Here is a 23,102-nt window from a genome sequence, read left to right on the forward strand (position 1 = left end):
AACTGGACTTCTTGTGTTGTTCAGACATTGAAGAGTTTTCTTTCTCTTTAGTCTCATTGTTTTTCTTTCTTTCAGCAGATGTTGGTCTGCAGGAGGTTTTAGATGAACATAAGATCAGTCTGAGGAGGAGATGTGAACGTGTGACTGAAGGAAGTGATGAAACAGGAAGTAGAACCCTCCTCAACACCATCTACACTGAGCTCTACATCACAGAGGGACAGAGTGAAGAGGTTCATACCCAACATGAGGTGAGGCAGCTGGAGACAGCTTCCAAGATGGACGCCCTCCATGACGCTCCAATCAGGTGCCAGGACATCTTTAAAGCCTTACCTGACCAACAGAGACCCATCAGAGTGGTTCTGACCAACGGCGTGGCTGGTGTTGGAAAAACCTTCTCAGTGCAGAAGTTCACTCTGGACTGGGCAGAGGGCTTGGAGAACCAACATGTCAGTGTGGTGGTTCTGCTTTCATTCAGGGAGCTGAACCTGATCAGAGATGAGCAGTACAGTCTTCTGGAGCTGCTCCATGTTTTCCATCCAACATTACAGAAGGTCACAGCAGAGAAGCTGGCTGTCTCTCAGCTTTTGTTCATCTTTGACAGCCTGGATGAAAGCAGACTTTCATTGGATTTCACCAACAGGAAGCTGCTGTCTGATGTCACACAGAAGTCATCAGTCAGCCAGCTGCTGACAAACCTCATCCAGGGGAATCTGCTTCCCTCGGCTCTCGTCTGGATAACTTCCCGACCTGCAGCAGCCAATCAGATCCCTCCTACATGTGTTGACAGGCTAACAGAAGTACGAGGCTTCACTGACGCCCAGAAGGAGGAGTACTTCAGGAGGAGATTCAGTGATGAAGAGCTGTCCAGCAGAATCATCTCCCAGATGAAGACATCCAGGAGCCTCCACATCATGTGTAGTATCCCAGTCTTCTGCTGGATCACTGCTACAGTTCTGGAGCACATGTTGACTACAGAGCAGAGAGGAGAGCTGCCCAAGACCCTGACTGACATGTACTCACACTTCCTGCTGGTTCAGACAAAGAGGAAGAAGAACAAGTACCACGAGGGACATGAGACGAGTCCACAGGAGCTGACGAAGGCTGACAGAGAAGTTCTTCTGAAGCTGGGGAGGCTGGCGTTTGAACATCTGGAGAAAGGAAACATCATGTTCTACCAAGAAGACCTGGAGCAGTGTGGTCTGGATGTGACAGAGGCCTCGGTGTACTCAGGAGTTTGTACAGAGATCTTCAAAAGAGAGTGTGTGATCTTCCAGAAACCAGTCTACTGCTTTGTTCATCTGAGCATTCAGGAGTTTCTGGCTGCAGTCTACATGTTCCACTGTTTCACCAACAGAAAGACAAAGGTGGTAGAAGGTTTTCTAGGGAATTTCCGAGAAGAATACAAAAACAGATATTTTTTTAACAACATGTTCGAGTCTTATAACTTCAAATTACTGGATGTCTTTTTAACTAAAGTCATGGAGAAATCCCTCCAGAGTAAAAATGGCCACCTGGACCTGTTTGTTCGCTTCCTTCATGGCCTCTGTCTGGAGTCCAACCAGAGACTCTTAGTAGGTCTGCTGGGTCAGACAGAGATCAGTCAAGGAACCATCCAGAGAGTCATCAACAACCTGAAGAAGATGAACAGTGATGAAATCTCTCATGACAGAAGCATCAACAGCTTCCACTGTCTGATGGAGATGAACCACCTCTCATTATTTCAGGAGATCCAAGAGTTCCTGAAGTCAGAGAACAGATCAGAGAAGAAACTCTTTGAGATCCAATGCTCAGCTCTGGCCTTCATGCTGCAGATGTCAGAGGAGGTTCTGGATGAGTTTGACCTGCAGAAGTACAAAACATCAGAGCGGGGACGACAGAGACTGATTCCAGCTGTGAGGAACTGCAGAAAGGCTCGGTGAGTCCAGATGTGATCATTAACATCATTGATCAGTGTAGGTTAGTAGTTTAATGTTGAAAATAAAATCAGATTGTAACCACAAAGTGTTTGTGTCCATACGCTGCAACCTTCCACACCATTCCTTTATTGTACAGACTCAGCAGCAGCTCCATGGATCCCAAATCCAAGAGTGGAGAACAGATTTGAAGTGTGTCACATCCATGCAGTCACAGCTGTTTCCACCATGTTTCCACTGATATTAATCCTGTTCAATGACACGTTTCATATCAGTGAATATGTTCTTTAGGACGTCCACTGACATGTTTAAGTGTCCAGCTGGAAATCACTCAAATCATCCATGAAATCCATGAAAAATCCTTTTAGTGTTTCTAACTTCACCCTCTGTCCTCTCTCTCTCTCCATCCTCCTCACTGCTTCTTTCACTGATAATCACACAAACATCGTATTCAGCTACAAAATAACACAATAATATCATCTGATCATCATTATTATAAGAGCAGGATCCATATTTGATATCAGAGTAACACACTGCTTGGTTATGTGCAGTCATCATCAGTGACTGTGGGTCAAACAGAAGCTCTCTGATTGGTTGCTGACCTTGGTCACCTGTCCACTCTCACCTGTTTGTGTTTGCTCTCTCTTTGCTGTCTCCATCCTCTCTCTCCTTTCTCTCCCTCTCTGTCTTTGTACGCCACTCAGGTCCAATGGAAACAGTGACATTTACAAACCAATCAAAGACAAACTGATCCATGTCAGGTTATAACAATATTCAAAGTGAATACAGGCTGCTGCTGTACACAGACAGGTAACATCATTTTGACTTGCTGTCACCTGGATCTGGACTCATAAACACTGAAGCCCTGAACAGGAATACAAATCATTTTCTGCCAACTAGCGACACACCAGCAGGTAATGGCTCAGAAAGCTCAAATGAGCCAATCATTTCTGTGTTTAGTTCCCCTGAAATCAGATCTGATATCAGCAGCTCTGAGTTCATTCATCATTATTGTCCAGTGATGAGATTTCTGCTCCGTTTGGTAACAGTCAGCAGGTTTTTCCTGCGTGTGGACGTGAACAATCGTACCTGACAGCAGGTAGCAAACAGAGATCATCTTTCCAGCTGGAACTCTTCACTGAGCTGAACTCATTCAAAATGTTCTGGAGTCAAAACAGGAAACAGTCCAAATGTGTGTCTTCAATCTGACTCTGGATCAGATCTCAGTGACAGACTGTGGACATTATGGAAGCCTAAATGTGACACCATCTTCCTCCTTCATCTGCAGATTAAAGCCAAACAAAGATTCTCATTAAAAGTCTGCAGGTCTGAGAGAGACTCAATCGTTGTGTCATGTCAAACACAGTAAGAGGAGCTGAAGCACAGATGTGAAGAGCAGATTCATCAGATTATGACCTCACTCTGTTTTGTCTTCATATACATTCAGTCTGTGTTTATAATGCAGATTTTCTGCTTTTATAATAACACATTTTATATTTTCTATCATCACAGACTGACTGAGTGTCGACTCTCAGAGTCTCACTGTGAAGTTGTGGCCTCAGCTCTGAAGTCCAACCCCTCCCATCTGACAGAGCTGGACATGAGTAGAAACTACAACCTGCAGGATTCAGGAGTGAAGCTTCTGTGTGCTGGACTGGAGAGTCCAAACTGTCGACTGGAGACTCTGAGGTGAGTTCACTGACTGCGGCTGTTGTTGTTTTTCTATATTTCAGGTCTTTGATTGATGTTTGAAACTTTCTTTAGTTCCTAAATGTTCAGGATGTGTCTGAAGACAAATGTGAAGAAGTTTGAGTGCTTTCAGAAATGTTGTCTTTCCAAACGACTGAACAACAGTTTTTCCTTTTGGCTCCAAACAGAAGTGACAGACTTGAGCAGGGTTCATTTAAAGGCTGACAGAAGTGGAGTGGTGACGGGGAGATGTTTGACAGGACAGTGTTTCAGCCTCCACAGGTTCATGTTGTGCTCCATCAGTCAGTGAAGATGAAGTCAGTGCTGATGAGGCTGTAGAGTGTGTGAGGGATGTGAATGAGGATGATGAAGATCTGATGATAGCAGATAAAAACAGGCTGCAGAGACTTTGAGCCATACAGGGCACACAGTGTGTGTACAGAACAGCTGAAATCATTATGGAGGCCTCACTGGGATATGGAAGCATCACAGTACAGCTTCAGTGAAGCATTAAAGTCTCTGATATGAGATGAGAAATGAAGCAGCCAGAGCTTTTTCAAGAGTGGAAATCCACTGTGACTGTGAGCTGCTGCTACAGCCTCCAGATTTGCCAGCAGCTCATCCTGCTCAACATTTTCTCACCAACTTTAATGGAAGTGTGATGTTTTCAGCTGGAGTGATGGTCAGGGTGGCCTCCCTCTCCTCTTCTTCTCCTCTTCCTCTTTCATTTGTAAAGCCACTTCTGCTGCTTTCATTCATTTGGAAGTCCTGTAGCTGAGTTTGGGAGAGACTAACAGCCTCGGCAGCAGAGGGGAGAAAGGCTGTAACACCACCACTTTACTCTGTTCTACCTGTCACATCATTTTATCAGGAAACAAATATGCTCATGTTTTTACTATGTTTGTCTTGAAGATGTAAGAAGATCACATGGTGCTTTTTATTATTGTGTTGGTTTGTTTGCTGTCTCTTGGATGGAGCCCAGCTGTGCGTGGCCCCTGGGCCTGTGGTCAGAGTGTGTGCTGGATAATCCGGCCCAGGATGAGGCCAAACTGACATGGGATGAAATGTCAGTCACATAATTGAGCTTAGTGTAGTTTCATTTCTGCACAATTTAAAAACAACCAAAACTTTGTTCTGTCTTTTCTATGTTATACTGTAGACTTTCTTTGATACTGTGTCCAAAAGGAGCAGCTTTTACTTTGAAGGGGAGGCGTCTCTGTTTCCTCTTCAGGTTGGATGATGGAAGCAAATTAGTAGCTGTGTCCCAAAACGTCGGCTGCATCCTCCGGAGGCCGCATTTGAAGGCTGATTACGTCACAGCCAGGCGACGAAGGCTGTCCGTATTCGGCGACTCCTTCAAATGTGGCCGACAAATGCGTCCTTCATTTCCCCGAATTTGAAGGATGGGTCGGGTGTGTCCTTCGTGACCCACCATATCCCAGAATTCAAATTGCGGCCAAGCCAAATTTCAGCTGCCAACAATGGTGGCTGCTACTGAGTTTTAAAATTACTCTTATTAATCTTTCTGGGTCACAAAATAAACTTTTAACATATTTTCAGGCGAGAAAGTAGCTGTGTAAGCTTCAAATATCTGCTTGGTTTATCAAGACATCGCATATTTGCAAAAGTGTGCCGACGTTTTCGGAGACGTCTGTTTCCCACCCGCTTGATAGCAAGCTGGAGGGTTCAATGGTCACTCCAGCCGGTGAGAGCAGCGGATGAACAGATGATGAAAGACTGAATGATTTCAAGCTCACACTTTGTCTAATAAACTTACATCTTTCATTCTTTATACAGATTGGAGCACTGTGGTTTGTCAGAGATCAGCTGTGATTATCTGGCAGCAGATGGATGGAGCCCAGCTGTGCGTGGCCCCTGGGCCTGTGGTCAGAGTGTGTGCTGGATAATCCGGCCCAGGATGAGGCCAAACTGACATGGGATGAAATGTCTGTCACATAATTGAGCTTAGTGTAGTTTCATTTCTGCACATTTTAAAAACAACAAAAACTTTGTTCTGTCTTTTCTATGTTATACTGTAGACTTTCTCTGATACTGTGTCCAAAAGGAGCAGCTTTTACTTTGAAGGGGAGGCGTCTCTGCTTCCTCTTCAGGTTGGATGATGGAAGCAAATGAGTGTGTGATGTTCTTTCAGTGTTGCACTTTGTAGACGCTCCCTGAGCACTGGTCTCACAGCCAGCTGCACATAGAGACCAGTGTTGTTAGTCCAGGTCAGAAGATGACTTGTTGGAATGAAAATGAGCTTGTAGTTTGTCTGCTTTAATAATGTGACTGGAAAAAGGTGTTGGACTTCAAATATGTCCATTTCTTTCACACTTCACCTTTAAAAGTGAAGCCTTGTGGTTCCTGGAAGGAAAAACACGACTTTTTCAAGTCTTTGTCCTGTTTTTATGAGAAATGTACGACTTTAATGTGAAACATTCAGAGTTTTTTCTCTTGTTGTGTTTGTTTGAAGCTGCTTCCTGTTGGCTTCAGCTGTTTGGAGTTTCCATTTTCTAAACTTCTACATTCTGAACCTTCTTCAGCTCTGAACAGATGATGAAACACTGAATGATTTCAAGCTCACACTTTGTCTAATAAACTTACATCTTTCATTCTTTATACAGATTGAGGGACTGTGGTTTGTCAGAGATCAGCTGTGATTATCTGGCAGCAGCACTGAAGTCCAACCCCTCCCATCTGAGAGAGCTGGAGCTGAGTGACAACTACAAGCTGCAGGATTCAGGAGTGAAGCATCTGTGTGGTTTCCTGGAGAGTCCAGGATGTGGACTTGAAACTCTGAGGTCAGTCAGCATGTTTTAGTTGTGCTGAGATGAATATGATGTGAAAGTTGTGCTGACACTAAACTGCAGACATCAGGCTGATATTATACTGATCCACACTGAGGATCTTCGTGGTAAAGTCTGTTTTCTTCTTCTCTGGTTTAGTCCATTGACTACAGCAGAACAGTATTCACATTTCAAACCTTCAAAGAAGAAGAAAAATCCTCCACTGGATAATTCACTGTGAAACTCTCAAACTCTTCATTCCACCTTAAAGTCTGTCTGACACTGAAATCCAAAGCAAAATGTGCGTTTGCTTTACAGACAGCAGTCCAACACAAACATACACACATGTTACGTCCCCTCTTAAATGCTAGGCGATGAGGGTGGGGGACAGTAACAGTTAGATCCAGGTGGAATGAAAAGAACGCCAGGCAGAGGTATTTAATATAAAATAGATCTTTATTGTAGGCAAACACCTCAATAATTAGAAATGGCAACAACAAAAGGAGACAGCACCGCTGCTTTAATAAGAAATCAGGGAGGTCAACCCAAAGTGGTAATGACCACTCAACAATAGTGATGGGACGTTCTGTATCGAGGCTTCGGAGCGTGTGTCGAGTAATGGAGGGGGCGTTTCCGCGAAGCGCGTATCGAGGCTTGCTTCATTTATGGGAGGAGCTGAAAATGATGACGTCCGAAGCCTCGCTGCCCGGCTGTACCACGTGACTGGTTCATGAAGTGGTTCGAACTTTGCCGCGAGCTATGACAGCGATATAAACCCTCAGACTTCATTCAAAAATGTGGGTGTTTGATGGAGAGTTGCGGTTAGTGAGAGTTTGGAGACCGTTTGGAGGTTTATGAGAGTGAGGAAAGTCAGGAGAGAATGGAGCCAGCTAAGAAGAGGAGGATGTCCTCCCCTGTGTGGGAACATTTTGATCTTATTCCTCCCAACAAGGTATGTAAATTTCTACAGAAGATGTATTTTCATGATACTGATGGTGCAATACAATTTATGTTGAGCTGTCTTGACTTTTGTACAAGGTGAAGTGTTTGCTATGTGCCAGGGAGCTGGGATATAACAACAACACCTCATCCATGCTTAGGCACTACAGAGCTTTGCATGAGAATAAGGGGGACACCGATTGTGGAGCAAGACCAGGTGAGCCATCAAATGCAATGATAATATAGGATGCAGTAATGTTACTAAATGATATAACAATATTATACAACTGTTATAAGTTACGTGTGTGATATTTATATTTGTGCTTTATCTTTATTGTCTTTCCTCAGGAGAACAATCTCAAATAGATGAAGACCTGGTCAGCATGGTGATTGAGGACTCCCAGCCATTTAGCATTGTGGAGGACAAAGGATTCAAAAGATTTGTTAAATCATTAAATCCTAGCTATGTTCTCCCCACTAAAAAGGTCATAAAAGCAGTGAAAATTTAGTTTTTACAGAATAAAATGTGAACAGGCAGTGTGTAGCTGTCCATACCTCAACGTTACAAAAGCACAACCACTGTCCACACCCCAACCACACCTCACCTCACAGTAAATGATCATTTCCATTTCAAGCATTTCCAAATAATCATTTCCCATACTGCCACTATAAATATACACAGTATACTGCCATCACTACAATATACATGTTTTACACACTCCTTTTGTTGTTGACATTTACAGGCTGTGTGCAAAATGCCACACTCTTCAAATTCATGCCAGCTATTATTTTTACGTCCAGTAGGTGTCCTGCTAGAGCAAATGAAGCTTCATGAAGCTTCGCGTTGGGGTGAACCAATTGGATGAAAAGCTTCAGTGCTTCATGGGGCTTCATCTGCCCATCACTACTCAACAAAGAAAGCAACAATAAGGCTTTAACAGAAAGAGACAGCAACGCTGCTAACAAACAATATCCAGGCAGGCCACACAAACTAATGAAGGCCGCCGTCACTCATGGGCAATCACTGCTCAGTTAAGCACTACTCACACACCAGAGCCACACACGCAGCAGGCTGTTCCACACCTAAGCCAGTAGCACACTCTGACCAGCACAGCAGAAAACCACCAGAAACCTCTCCTTCCTCCTCCACACTGCTCTTCTCCAGCTTATATCACCCCTGAGGGTAATTGGTTGTAACGAGAGCAGATGAGCAGCAGGTGTGACCTAAAGGAGAGGGCAGGGGCAGAGAGAGACAAGGGGAGGGGCCAGAACGAAGGAGGAGGAGAGAGAGAAGACAACACCACGCCCACACACTCCCACAGCCTCCCAGGATGTAACACACATCATCCAAAACACAGTCCAACATCCAAATCTCCTCCACTGCCAGCATGAATGATGGGAAAGAGAAGGAGGAACACTCTGACATTCAGGGTTAGAATGAGTTTCATGAAGCAGACTGTGAAGATCAAAGCTGCATTAGAAAGCTTACATGAATGAATGAGTGGACAGAAGTGGACAGAGATCATCTGAAGCACTTCAAAGGCTTTAAATCAGCACATTTCTCTTTATTCTTTATCAACTCTGTTAGTTTCTCTCAGTTTTCTGTGGAATGAAGCTAACAGCAGGCTAATAAGATGCTGACCAATAGGTTTCTATTAAAGGTTGTAATTTGTATATGAAAAAGTGCTTTGGCTCAGCAGGGATCAGTTTACAGGTAGAATACAGCTGCTGGATGGGATTAGCATGTCATAGCTATCTACCAAACTGCTAACTGGGGTGATTTCAGGCCATCTATGGATCATTTTTGCTTACTGTTTATTCAGCTTAGGCTCACAGGGCTGCAGCCTGTGCCCTAGCTGTCATAGGGCAAGAGGCGTGGTCCACCTGCACAGGTGAGCAGTCCATCACAGGGCCAACAGACAGAGACAGAGAAGCACTCTCTCACATCCACACCTACAGCCAATGTAGAAGCACCAATGAACCTAAGCAGCATTTCATTGGACTGTGGGAGAACATCCAACCTCCACAGAAAGGCCAACAAGCTTCAACCTACAACCTTCTTGCTTTAAGGCACTAGTGCGAACCACTTTTCCCCATTTCAGCCCAAATCCTGCATCTTCCTGTTTCTGACTCCAGGCCAGCTCCACTAACACTTTCTCATCAGACACTGCCACCTAGTGGAGGAAGTCTTAGTTCCATTTGAAGCTTCAGATTACAGTTAGTTCCTTTACAAAGAGGTGGAGGTGGTGGGGCCACAGCACCATCATCACTGAGTGCCATAGGACACTTAACCTTTGTTTCCATATGCTGGGAACTTCCTGTTGTTCCAAGGAGGACTGGAAAATGTGTGAAAATCTCCCAGTCTGTTCCTCACAGCACACTTCAATCATTTCCCTCCCACAGCATCAGGACCAGGGCTTTTTCTCTCTTTGGTCCCACTAAGAGATTTCCACACAAACACCTCATCAGTGGGACTCTCAGAGCTACCAGCCCTTTGCTACAATCACAAAGCTCTTCATTGAAATCAATGATATCAAAGCTGGAATCAAATGAGTCCAAGTCTTCTGCTGATTCAGCATCACATTCATCTTTGCTCCTTGTTCTGCATCCCCACCATGGACTTCATTCCTTTCCAAGCCAGCCTTGAGTGTCCTTTATTCAGCTCATCCTCTGCTTTACTTTTACACCTGATTTTAGCTGCTTTATCTCTCTTTCAACAAGTTTCTGTGCCTCAATCTTTTTCTTCTCTCCCTCATAACAAGACAGCTTCTTCTGCCTGAGAACATGTTGGAGTGATTTACTAATCCAGGGCTGCTTATTGGGGAAAATGCTTCCTGTTTCCAAAGTAATCCCCATTTTTCCCAGAAAGAAATGTAAGTAGAAATCGATGATCTAAGTGAGAACACGAGCCTTTAAAAAGTCCCAGTGGGTGCAGTCAAAGCAGTCCCTCAGTCCCAGTATAGAGTCTTTGGTCCAGACTGGAACAACTGTGTGCCCAGTTTGAGCTCTCTTCAGTCCTGTGACCTGACAGACCCAGAGGGGCCATCACATCACATTTAGAAGCTCCCCTAATGGAGCCACAACACATGTCCAATACTTAGTCTGTCTTGTTGGACCAACTGGAAGAAATGATTCAAGGACTTAGTCACAGAACAGAGATTCAAATCTCCAAAATCCAACTGGCTGCATCAGGACATATAGTCTGAAACTCTGCACAGTTTCCTGTTTGAAGCTGCTTCCTGTTGGCTTCAGCTGTTTGGAGTTTCCATTTTCTAAACTTCTACATTCTGAACCTTCTTCAGCTCTGAACAGATGATGAAACACTGAATGATTTCAAGCTCACACTTTGTCTAATAAACTTACATCTTTCACTCTTTATACAGATTGAGGGGCTGTGGTTTGTCAGAGATCAGCTGTGATTATCTGGCAGCAGCACTGAAGTCCAACCCCTCCCATCTGGGAGAGCTGGACCTGTGGAGAAACAAGCTGAAGGATCCAGATGTGAAGCAGCTGTCTGATCTTCAGCAGAGTCCAGACTACAGACTGGAGACTCTGCTGTAAGTAGAGTGATGGAGTGAGTGGGTGGTGCTGTCAGCAGTATTGTACTAAACACAGTCAGTATGAAACAAAGATCCAGTGTTTCCTGTAAAGCTGCAGCTTCTCATTGAAGCTGTGAGAGGAGAATGGTGACAGGCTTCAGGATTGGACACAAACACTTCCTGTTTCTGACCTTTATGGTCACCATAGTAACAGCTGACACGCTCTGATCAAACACTGTCAACAGCCAATCAGCTCTCTGAACAAAGCAGCACGCAGACCAATGACTGCATTCATTTCCAAGTTTAAAGCAGTGAAGAACACAGTCTGTAGGTGAGGAAGAATTTAGTGAGAGCAGATGTTTGGATGGAATTCCTCCACTTAACAGCTGGAACCGTCCATCTGGATTGTTGGGCTTGTTGTTGGGGTTCCTACAGAGCTCAGAGTGGACACACCAAGGTTCTTCTAATGAATGAAAGTCCAAACTCAAACTAGGAGGGAAAAACATTTTCATCAACTTCAATAAAAATCCAAAGATTAGAAAAAGTGAAGCAACAATGAGTCCTAGTACAGTCCCAGCACTGAAGTCCCTGCTGCTCTTTATACTGGATGTGCTGCATCACTGACTGACAGCTGATGAAGAGTCTCTGGAAACACTCGTTTATCTCCTCTGCTCTTCCTTCTTCTCTCTGCAGGTGGAGCTGGTGGTAAACAGGACGGTGTGTGTGCTGAGAGAGGAGGAGCTGTGTCCTGATGATCCAGAGAGGTTGAAGCAGCAGCAGCTTGTGTGTAGAGACGCTCTGACTGGGCCATGTTACTGGGAGGTGGAGAGGAGAGCTTCATCCAGCAGTGACTGACAGAGGAATGAGAAGAAGTGCAGATGACTGTCAGTGCTGCAGAGTGAACTGCTCTGAGAACAGCTCCACTGTCAGACACAATGTAGAGTCCAGCATCATCCCTGTGTGTCCCTCTGGATCTGACAGAGGATCATCAGTGTATCTGGACTGCTCTGCTGCTGCTCTGTCCTTCTACAGTCTCTGCACAGTCTCTGTCTGACTCTGGCTTCAGACCCTCCTGGATCAAACTCACCTGGAAAGACTTTCAAACATCACTCAATAGATTTGAATACAGAATATATTTGATATATACTGTAGATGTACTGTAGAGTTGCAGTTTGTCACTTGTAAATACAGTCTGTGAGCAGCTGTGAGCTGAAAGATCTTTCTAGAAACACGAAATGTTTTCACTCTTCTGTTGCTTTTTCATATATTTCCACAACATTAATATTGATCCCACCTGTCTCACCTGTTTCATGCTTTTATACATAATAACAGGACACGTGTGATCTGAGCGCTGCTGTGGTTGCTGTGCTGCACGTCTTCATTTAGATAACAGAGACATCTAGTGGTTCAGAGGGAGAACTGCAGGAGGTGGAGCTGTGTTTTAGCATGGAAAACTTTTTATCTTTTAGGCGCAGATACAAATATGACAAGTATCAGTGTAAGATACAAAAGGTCACATCAGTCAGCAGAGGGAGCAGTGATCACACAGCAATGTAAGAATAGAAACATAACAGTGAATCTTGACATGTATACAGATGGAAGCAAACAAACAGGATGTAACACTACATTAAAGCCACAAATGGGAAGAAAACAAAGCCAAAGGAAAATATATTTGATCTCAGGAATCCAAATCAGATGCTTTAGAGCAGGGGTCGGCAACCCTGGGCACGCGTGTCACAGCTGCCACGTGAAGGGTTAACTGATGGCACGACCATAGCTGGACTGGCCATCGGGCATACTGATGGTGATTTTTCGTTTTTATGGGCCGATGATGTTTTTTTTTGTTACGGTATAAACGATGAAAGGTGGTGGATTGGCCGGATGCTGGTCGATGTGTAAAAATAAGTCAGTTGTTTGGTGGTGGCTATGGCGGAGCTTCCACAGAGGCAGCAGGTGGATGAGGGAAAGGGGAGGCAAGAGGAGCAGAGACCCGAGGCGGCCGCCGGTCCGAGTGTCAGGTGAACTGAACTTCAGGTAAGAAGTTATGACCTGCAGTCTATCTGGGTCAGATATAAACCAAGTTTAGGTGGAGTTTATTTTCCTTGTGCTGACTTTTTACAGTCAGTTACAATAACTCGTACTGCTACTAGTTAGCATGATGGAGTTCCTATACAGCTGGGTGGTGCTATGATGTTACTGATAGTGAACTTTACAGTGGCTTGCAAAAGTATTCGGCCCCCTTGAACTTTCCCACATTTTGTCACATTACAGCCACAAACATAATCCAATGTTATTGGAATTCCACGTGAAAGACCAACACAAAGTGGTGAACACGTGAGAAGTGGAACGAAAATCAGACATGATTCCAAACATTTTTTACAAATAAATAACTGCAAAGTGGGGTGTGCGTAATTATTCTGTCATGGAAAAACACACGGCTTTAGCTTCAGAAATCCTCATTTTTACGTCATCAGTTATAGTTGCATGTATTCATTATCTTTCTGTTTATTTTTTTAATTTATTTTTTATATTTTTTACAAACAGAAACAAAAAACACAAAAAAAGAAAGAAAGAGAAAAAAAAAAAAAACAACCCAACGCCCCCCCCCCCCCCCCCAAAACAAAAAACAAAAAGCAAAACAAACAAAAAACACCAATCCAAACAAACAAAAATACTACGCTCTAACAGTAACATAATGGCATAGTGAACCACACAGATCTACTCGGCCTGGGGGAGCTCCCCTCCACCTCTTTACAGGTCCCATGTCGTTAGGTTTTTACTACTGTCCGGTCAGCACTTTACAGTCCATCCCTGATCATATATGGTGGGGCAAACTACCTTTAAAAAAAAGAAAAACAAAAAAAACAAAAAACAAATAAAGAACATATCCTTAACGGACCTTCCTTCTTACAGTAGTTGCGTGAATACCTCATCCCACATTACCACCTTCAACAAATCTCTCCCATTTCCTCCAGTTTTTATGAAAATGGTCCATTTTAAGGTTCAGAAAAAAAGTAAGTTTTTCCATTCTATATATTTCCTCCATTATTCCTATCCAATCTTTCTTTGTTGGGGGCTCTTTCTCCAGCCATCTCCTGGTAAGCGCTTTTTTGCCAGCTCCCAACAGAATGTTTATCAAGTATTTGTCCTTTAAGGAGGCTGCTGATGGGATATCGCCCAAGTACACAGTACAAAAATCCAAATTTAGTTTGAGACCAGTCACCGAGTAAATTGAGTCGACCAATTCACTCCAGTAGGACAGGATTATTGGGCATTTCCAAAAAATATGGAAATGGTCTGCCATGTTTTCCCCACAGTTTCTCCAACATTGTCCATCTGTTAGTTGACCTTTTTGTTTGTATTTTATTTTGGGTGTTATAAAAAACCGAATAAAATTTTTCCATGTGAATTCCCTCCAATAACCCGAGCTAGTAGTTTCCATCTGTGTCCTGCATATATTTAACCAACTGTCCTCTGGTATGTTGATTTTAGCCTCCGTCTCCCATTTAATTTTGATATAATTGGTTGATTGATCCTTAAGTGATTGTAAGTTCTGATAAAGTTTAGCAATCAATTTGTTTTTAATCTGACCTTTATAGGCTTCTTTTATAACGGGGATTAGGCCTTCATTACATTCTTCCATAGTTTTTATATTACTATTGAAATAGGATCTAACTTGGAGATATCTGAAAAAATCTTGGTTTTCCAAACCATAGGTGTCTCTTAATTTTTCAAAGTTTTGTAATCCTTCTTTTCCTAACAATGAACAAAATGGTCCAATCCCCTTTGTTAACCCTTTACAGCCGATCGGAGCGGGCACGCTCTGTTTTGCGTAACTATTTTTAAATCCCAGTAGCACTGCAACCACGTAAGCTAGCGCAAAAAATTTTTTTGCATATGTAACCGGAGGAGTTGTACTTACATCTTATGCCATCAGCTTGTCCTAGGTCACGGTTTCCTTCCACATAAAGCTTTGCAAAAACTGCATAAAAAGCGCTTGCAGGAACAAAAACATAATATTCCAGAAACACGCTTTGCCGGTCCGATCAGCTGTTCATAACACTTCTTACGTTGGAATAGACGTCAGCGCGAACTTTTGCATTTCCGCCATTACCTGCCCGAAACCGGAAGTGACGTCATTTTCGCGGAAATTTTGTCTTTTTTACTATCAGGGCCTCAGGGCCTATACTCGTCTTTTTAAAAGTTATCTTTGACTTTATGACTTTCTGTGTCGTTTCTGGGATGCTGAGGACTCATATTGCACTGCTGGAAATGGTTTATTTTGATGCATATGCTGCTTTTTTGCAAATTTGCAGTATAATATTTATTTTCGTTTTTCCTGCAGTGTATAAAAATTGGTGTATTTCAAAAATAAAACTATGAAGACACTCAAAATAAATTTCCTGTGGTGGGAAACTATTTTGTGCAACTTTTTTGTGTTTACAGTTTTGAGGGATAAGCCTCTTAAATTTCTCTATCTACAAATATATGTTAAAAAAGCAAAAACGATTTTCAATTTTTTTGTAGTTTATTGCACTTTTTTGCAATTTATGTAATTACTATGCACTTAATGAATACATATTATTAAAATCTGGGCTATAATGGTTGTATTGATGTATAGCAACTTGAAATGCTCCCAAAAATGGCTCCACAGCAGGTAAAAATATAATATAAGCTCTGGCGGACTTGGTTCTATGGTAGGTCTTAAAGGGTTAACCAAGTTGTATAACGTCTATCTATCTGTGCAGGGATAAATTCCTTATCATGTGTGACCCATCTGAGTTGTTTAAGACCAGCTCCTAATTTAAAACTTTCACATTCATCAAACCATATCTTTAGAGGAGTTTTAGTCCATTCATTTAGATTATTTTTCTGTTCCAAATATAATTTTTTATCTCCTAATATTGTCTGTAGTGGTAATTTTAATTGTGTCACATCTAAATATTTCCATTTTGCTTCATACGTTGGATCACACCAATAAATTAGATATCTTAATTGTACTGCTTTAAAATAACTTTCTAAGTTTGGGAGGGAGAGTCCACCTCTTTCCTTAGGTAGTTGCAATGTTATATATCTAACTCTTGGTTTGCGGCCTTTCGATATAAATCCCGAAATCATTCTGTTCCATATCGCAAATTGTTTAGCTGGTACATGTATCGGTATAGATTGACAAAGAAAAAGCAGTGGTGGAAGTATATTCATTTTGATCAGGTCAATCCTATTATACAGATCAAGTGGCAGTAGGTTCCACCTTTGAATATTTTCTTTCAATTCCCTTGTAATTGGTAAATAGTTTATTTCATAAAGTTCTGTCAATGTTTTAGGAATCTTAATACCTAGATATTTAATTATTTTATTATTCCAATTAAATTTAGACATACTTTTGATCTTTATTGTGGGAGCGTAATTATAAGTGATCACCTGTGTTTTTTGTATGTTTATTTTATATCCAGAAAGTTCTCCAAACATTTCCATTTTTAACCATAACTTAGGTAAGCTTCTTTCTGGGTCTGTGAGGGTCAGCAAAACATCGTCTGCATATAATCCTATTTTGTATTCCATATTCTGTATCCATATCCCTTTAATTAGTTCATCCTCTCTAATAGCTTGCGCCAGTGGTTCAATAAATAAAGCAAACAGGGGTGGGCTAAGCGGACATCCCTGCCGACATCCCCTCTGCAAGTCCACTACTCCAGTTAAGCTCCCATTTATTTTTATTCTTGATGAAGGTAAATAATATAAATTTTTAATCAGTTGAATAAAAGGGTCTCCGAAACCAAACCGCTCCATAACCAAAAATAAATAATCCCACTGGACGGAGTCAAACGCCTTTTCAGCATCAAGGCTTAATGCAATTGATTCCGTTGGGGATTTATTCATATAATCCATTAAATATAAGGCACGCCTTATACTGTCCTGTATCTGTCTGTTTTTGAGAAATCCTGTCTGATCTTCGTCAATAATTTCTGGTATAGTATTTTTAAGCCTTTCTGCTATTATTGAGGTGAATAATCTATAATCCATATTCAGGATTGAAATTGGTCGATATGAACTGCATTCCCTTTGCTCCTTGCCCACCTTTGGAATTACTGAAATTATTGCCTTAATTATTCTTACGTCATTAGTTATAGTTGCATGTATTCATTATCATAATTTAACCTTTAATATTGATGTCTTAAATTTATTTTGTGTAAATTAGCAATTTTATGGTATTTATATGGGCCAGGCCATAACATGAGCTATGCGCAGCATAGCTTTGAGGGTTTGATGGAATCTCTCCAGAGCACCTTGACTTTCTGGGTGGTATGGACTGGATTTTACATGTTTTATGTGCAACTCCTCCACAACCTGTGCAAACACTTTTGAGGTGAAATTCGTTCCTTGGTCTGTTTGAACAACCTTTGGAAGCCCGAAAGTAGAGAAAAACTTGAGCTTTTAGCACCGGTTTTGCTTTCAGCGTGCGTAGTGGAATTGCCTCCGGGTACCTTGTGGCTGAACACATTATTGTAAGTATGTATTGGTGTCCGGATTTAGTTTTTGGCAGGGGACCCACACAATCCAATATCACTTTTTCAAACGGCTCACCAACTACTGGAATAGGATGTAACGGAGCAGGTGGAATGGGTCTGTTAGGTTTCCCCGCCATCTGACATGTGCTACAGGTACGGCAATATGCCACCACATCAGCTTTCAACCCTGGCCAAAAGAAGTTTCGCAACACCCGATGATAAGTTTTGTTCACCCCAAGATGTCCAGCCATGCTGGCATCATGCGCTAAGCTAAGCACCTGCCCTCGATGTGGCTTCGGCACCACCACCTGCGTAGCACCAGGCAAACCACACCGGTCAGGGGACCACCTCCTCATAAGAACTCCATCTTGCACAAAATAAGAAGTGGGAGATTCACTTCCTGCACTCTTAGCTGCAGATAGAAAACAGGGAGCCAGTGATGAGTCATTCTGCTGAGCAGTTATCAATGCATCCTTACTCAATTTTCCATCCAGCTCTGGCATCAGTTTTGTCACATCATTGCCGCTTCCTGTTCTGCCACTCTCACGGCTAGGAGACTTTCTTTCCTCTAGCGTCGCCATAAACGTGTCAGCAACATCCATAACATCGTCAAATTTGCGCGACTGCGCACGAGTAACAGCACAAACAGGAAACACACTTGATATAGGGGCGGCAACATCAGTGACAGAAGAAATAGGCGTTTCCATCACTTCAGGCGGTGGGAAAACTGTTCCCCCAGGCAAGTCATTTCCTAGAATAAATGAAACCCCTTTAATAGGCAACTGGGAACTTACGGCAACTTTAACATGCCCCGTTATCACGGGCGAATGCAAATGTACTTTGTGTAACGGCGCCCGAAGAACGCTCATCTTAATTCCCCAAACCAACACATCTGAATCACAGGCGGTTTTATCGGATAATGGCAGTACACTATCCAACATAAACGGCTGATGCGCACCTGTGTCCCGAAGAATAGTAACAGGCACTTTATCCCTATCTTCTCCCGTCACAGAAACAAAGCCTTTCGTGATAAATGGTTCAAAACGTGGCTCTATTTCCACATCCGCATGGTGCAAATCACGGGTGAGAGTGGAATGCGATTTAGGCAAAGGCACAACTTTGATAAGACCTATGCCCGCTGGATTTTTAGAGCCTTTGCACTGCTCTTTCCTCCGGAGCGCAGGACAGACAGCGATCAGGTGTCCGGGTTCGCGACCATAAAAACAGTCGCGATTAACACCATCCTCCTGTCTATCTTTCAGTCCTATCTTTGGTGACTTTATTTTCCTTTCCTGTCCCACCCTGATATTCTGTGAGACAGCGGCTGGAAATATAGTTTTGTGGGTGAGAGTAAACTCATCAGCCATCACCGCTGCTTTAGCAAGTGACGTCACCTTCTGCTCATTCAGATAAATAACTACTTGGTCTGGCAAACGTCTTTTGAATTCCTCCAACAAAAGAAGCTCTTTCAGCCCCCCGAGATCTTTTACTTTACTGGTCTGCAACCAGCGTTCAAACAAGCGACTCTTTTCACGGGCAAACTCCACAAACGTCTGATTGGCAGTTTTTTCACACTTCCTAAACTTTTGACGGTATGCTTCTGGGACGAGCTCATATGCCTGCAACACAGTCTTCTTCATGATGTCATAATCCAGGATATCTTCAATTGATAAACCGGTACACACCTCCTGGGCTTTGCCAACCAGGTTGCATTGCAACAGCAGCGGCCAAAATTCCTTCGGCCAGCTTAACGCGGCCGCTATACGCTCAAAAGTGTCAAAATAGGAGTCCACTTCGGCCTCACGAAACGGAGGAACCAGTTTAACGTGTTTGGTGATGTCAAAACCTGTTGGGACAGTGGTGGACGTACTGGGGTGACTAAAGGCAGATGTGGAGGGCTTTCGCTCCAGCTCCAAAGCTCTGACACGGAGGTGCATTGCTTGTACCTCAAGCTCTTTAGCACGGGCTTCCACCTCCCTTATGCGGAGGGTCAAACGGAGATCTTCCGTAGACCGCCCTGCCAGGGGTTCTCCGGCCGTACAAGACTCAGCTGCTTCAGACTCCGCCTCGGCAGCATCAGAGTCCACCTCAGCCGCATCAGACTCCACCGCAGCCGGTAGCACATCAACAGGCCCTTTGGCATCCGGCTCCGGCTCAGCCACCTCCACGCCCTCGCCGCCAGGCTGCTCTACAGCTGCCTTTGGGGCAGGAAGGACGCCACGCTCCACCAGCCCTACACACAAGGCGCCCTTAACCTCCGCTTTGCGGTCACCATAGGACACTTGAATATCATAACAACTAGCAATAATAAGCAAATCCGCTTTCCTGCAATTCACTATTTTATCCCATGAAGGCGAAGTAACAAAATCATCCAAAGAAAACTCCATAATTCCACACACCTACCACCGCCACACCCAAGAAACCTGCCAACAGACCAAACACACGCGAAAACCCACAGAAAAAGGCAGAGGACGAGCCCCCAATTCATGTTACGACCCGTCTAGGGCCAGGCCATAACATGAGCGAGGCACTCGCTTCCCCCCCAAGACCCAAGCAGTCACACGAAACAAATCCGTTAGATATGAGGTGATTTATTTACAATGTGAATAAAGAGAACCAAAACGGGAGTGTCAACACTTCAGGGTGAGCCAAGGCCAAAACAATAAACAAAACAAACCTACACAAATCCCGCACCCCTGACCTTACCAAAACAAAGTCAAAAATAAAGACACAGTCTGACCTCCTTAACTAACTCAAAACAGGAGAAAACGGGTGATCAAAAGAAACGGCAGCTCACCCCTACCCACTCCACTTCCACAACTTTCAAGCGTATACTGCAGCCAGCGGCTACCACAGGACTACTGCTGGGTGATGAGAAGAAACGCGAGGACCTCTCCCGCTGTAGCACTCCAGCCTCCTTTTAATTGGCGGGTCCTCCAGCTGGATCCAATCACGCCGGGGCAGTATATCCACGCACCAATCGGAACAGGGCCCTGGCACAGCTAAATTAACATAGAAAAAACACAACACCTGCACAAACAAACACATGGACATACAAGTTCGTAACAGTTGTATTAAATAAAGACATCACTAATGAATTAATTATTTCAGTAATTCATTTAAAAATGTACATAATCAATTAAAGAAATATATTAATAATGAATTATCCATTAATTTCATTTAAAATGTTTCATTATTTGTTTATGTACAATTCAAATTAGTTAATTACATATTTAATCAATTATTTGTTTGTTTTCTATTTTAATTATTTTACTGACACATTTAATTAATTATTTAATGATGTATTTATTTAATTCACGTTGCTACTCCTGGCCCTGCATCGCTGTTCATAAATACATTTTATTTGTCAGCTTCACCCATCAAAGTCAGGGGGCGGGGTTAATGCTGATCAAGTCAAAACCATTGCTTTGGTCTGGTGGGCGTTCTTTTAGTGGGCTTTTCTGTCACGGCCTGCGTGGCAGACTATGATGAGGGGAAGGAGGACCCCAATGCTGGACTCTTTGATGAGGTCAGTGCGTTTATTTACAGTGATGCAAAATAATCCAAACAACAATAAATCCCCAGTGCGTTCCCGACTCTGACATGTCCTCTTGCCAGTGTTAGTGTTCTTTGTCTCCACTCCTCAGTGTCTGAGCACCCCGTGCTCGCTGCCCTCTCGTCTCCACACTCCTCCTGGGGAATAACAAAGAGGCAGCCGTCAGCAACACCACAATGCAGCAGACTAACCTTAACTAACTCGCCAAGAAACTAACGTGAAGTTACGCAATGATCCAGCATCGGGGACAGCTCCACCACACTCCTAAGTAGCTCCTCTGACGAGGCTTGATCAGCTGCAGGTGTGAGTAATTCTCCTCCGCAGGTGTGGCCAGGCTCCTGGCTGACACACCCACACACACACCTAGATACACAAACATGGAAACAGGAGACAGCAGCACCAAAAACACACATGTCCATAACTTCTTACAGGCCCTGGGTCACCCAGACCCCGGTCCCATGACAATTCCTCAAAACTACACTCAACAAAAATATAAACGCAACACCTTTGTTACTGCTCCCATTCCCCATGGGATGGACGTAGAGACCTAAAATTCATTCCAGATACACAATATAACCATCCCTCCCAAACAGTGGTCACAAATCAGTCCAAATGTGTGGTAGTGGGCACATCTGCCATATTGAGATAATCCATCCCACCTCACAGGTGTGCCACATCAGGATGCTGATCTGACATCATGAGTAGTGCACAGGTGTACCTCAGACTGCCCACAACAAAAGGCCACCCTGGAATGTGCAGTTTTTTGCGCTATTGGGGGTCTGGGGACCCAGAACCGGTCAGTATCTGGTGTGACCACCATTTGCCTCATGCAGTGCAACACATCGTCGCATGGAGTCTATCAGATTGTCAATTGTGGCCTGTGGAATGTTGGTCCACTCCACTTCAATGGCTGTGCGAGGTTGTTGGATATTCGTGGGAACTGGTACACGCTGTCGTATACGCCGGTCAAGCACATCCCGAACATGCTCAATGGGTGACATGTCCGGTGAGTATGCTGGCCATGCAAGAACTGGGACATTCTCAGCTGCCATCTGCCCTGAACAATGTGAACCATGATTCATCCGTGAAGCGCACACCTCTCCAACGTGCCAGACGCCATCGAATGTGAGCATTTGCCCACACAAGTCTGTTACGGCGACGAGCTGGAGTCAGGTCAAGACCCCGATGAGGACGACGGGCATGCAGTTGAGCGTCCCTGAGACGGTTTCTGACAGTTTGTGCAGAAATTGTTTGGTTGTGCAAACCAATTGTTCCAGCAGCTGTCTGGGTGGCTGGTCTCAGACGATCTTGGAGGTGAACCTGCTGGATGTGGAGGTCCTGGGCTGGTGTGGTTACACGAGGTCTGCGGTTGTGAGGCCGGTTGGATGTGCTGCCATATTCTCTGAAACGCCTGTGGAGACGGCTTATGGTTGAGAAATGAACATTCAATGCACGGGCGACAGATCTGGTTGACATTCCTGCTGTCAGCATGCCAATTGCACGCTCCCTCATTGCTTGTGGCATCTGTGGCATTTTGCTGTGAGACAAAACTGCACATTCCAGGGTGGCCTTTTGTTGTGGGCAGTCTGAAGTACACCTGTGCACTACTCATGATGTCAGATCAGCATCCTGATGTGGCACACCTGTGAGGTGGGATGGATTATCTCAATATGGCAGATGTGCCCACTACCACACATTTGGACTGATTTGTGACCACTGTTTGGGAGGGATGGTTATATTGTGTATCTGGAATGAATTTTAGGTCTCTACGTCCATCCCATGGGGAATGGGAGCAGTAACAAAGGTGTTGCGTTTATATTTTTGTTGAGTGTAAGTAGGCCTACACACCAGGGTTTGGACATGTGTGGACCCAAACTATACTTAAACTTTACCATTTTTTGTGTGTCACCAAATACACTTTAATATCTTCTAGACAAGAATGTAGTGGCACAATCTTTAACCTCCTAAGACCCAAACTCCTCCGTGGCATTCATTTTTAGTTTCTCTTTGATATTTGGGCTGATTGGGACCTGATGAATGTAAAAACAAAGAATTACCAGATTTTTTTTTTTTTTTTTTTTACCAAATTTTAGTTTCTGAGAAAAATGAGAGCCACATATGAGGATATTTGTCTAAAATTTCGATAGCACAGTGGCAGTATAACATCCTTG

The 23,102-nt window shown here is 43.6% G+C and overlaps 1 protein-coding gene and 1 long non-coding RNA gene across 3 annotated transcripts in view; both read left to right on the forward strand.

Annotated features, from left to right (window-relative positions):
- Window positions 1-23,102, forward strand: part of LOC113011575 (NACHT, LRR and PYD domains-containing protein 12-like) — a 374,200-nt gene that overhangs the window by 141,548 nt on the left and 209,550 nt on the right. Inside the window, exons 4-5 of the mRNA XM_080298037.1 lie at window positions 76-1,915; window positions 3,426-3,602. Coding sequence (XP_080154163.1) covers window positions 76-1,915; window positions 3,426-3,602 — 2,017 coding nt within the window. The remainder of the gene's footprint in view (window positions 1-75; window positions 1,916-3,425; window positions 3,603-23,102) is intronic.
- Window positions 6,958-7,864, forward strand: LOC145425193 (uncharacterized). Of its 2 annotated transcripts, none has more exons than XR_013905855.1 (3): window positions 6,958-7,340; window positions 7,450-7,544; window positions 7,676-7,864. It is a non-coding gene; the product is annotated as an uncharacterized LOC145425193 (long non-coding RNA). The 2 variants fall into 2 exon arrangements; XR_013905854.1 differs by having other exon boundaries at window positions 7,489-7,544.

Source organism: Astatotilapia calliptera, chromosome 3 (assembly GCF_964374335.1).
Source record: "Astatotilapia calliptera chromosome 3, fAstCal68.1, whole genome shotgun sequence".
Taxonomy (NCBI): domain Eukaryota; kingdom Metazoa; phylum Chordata; class Actinopteri; order Cichliformes; family Cichlidae; genus Astatotilapia; species Astatotilapia calliptera.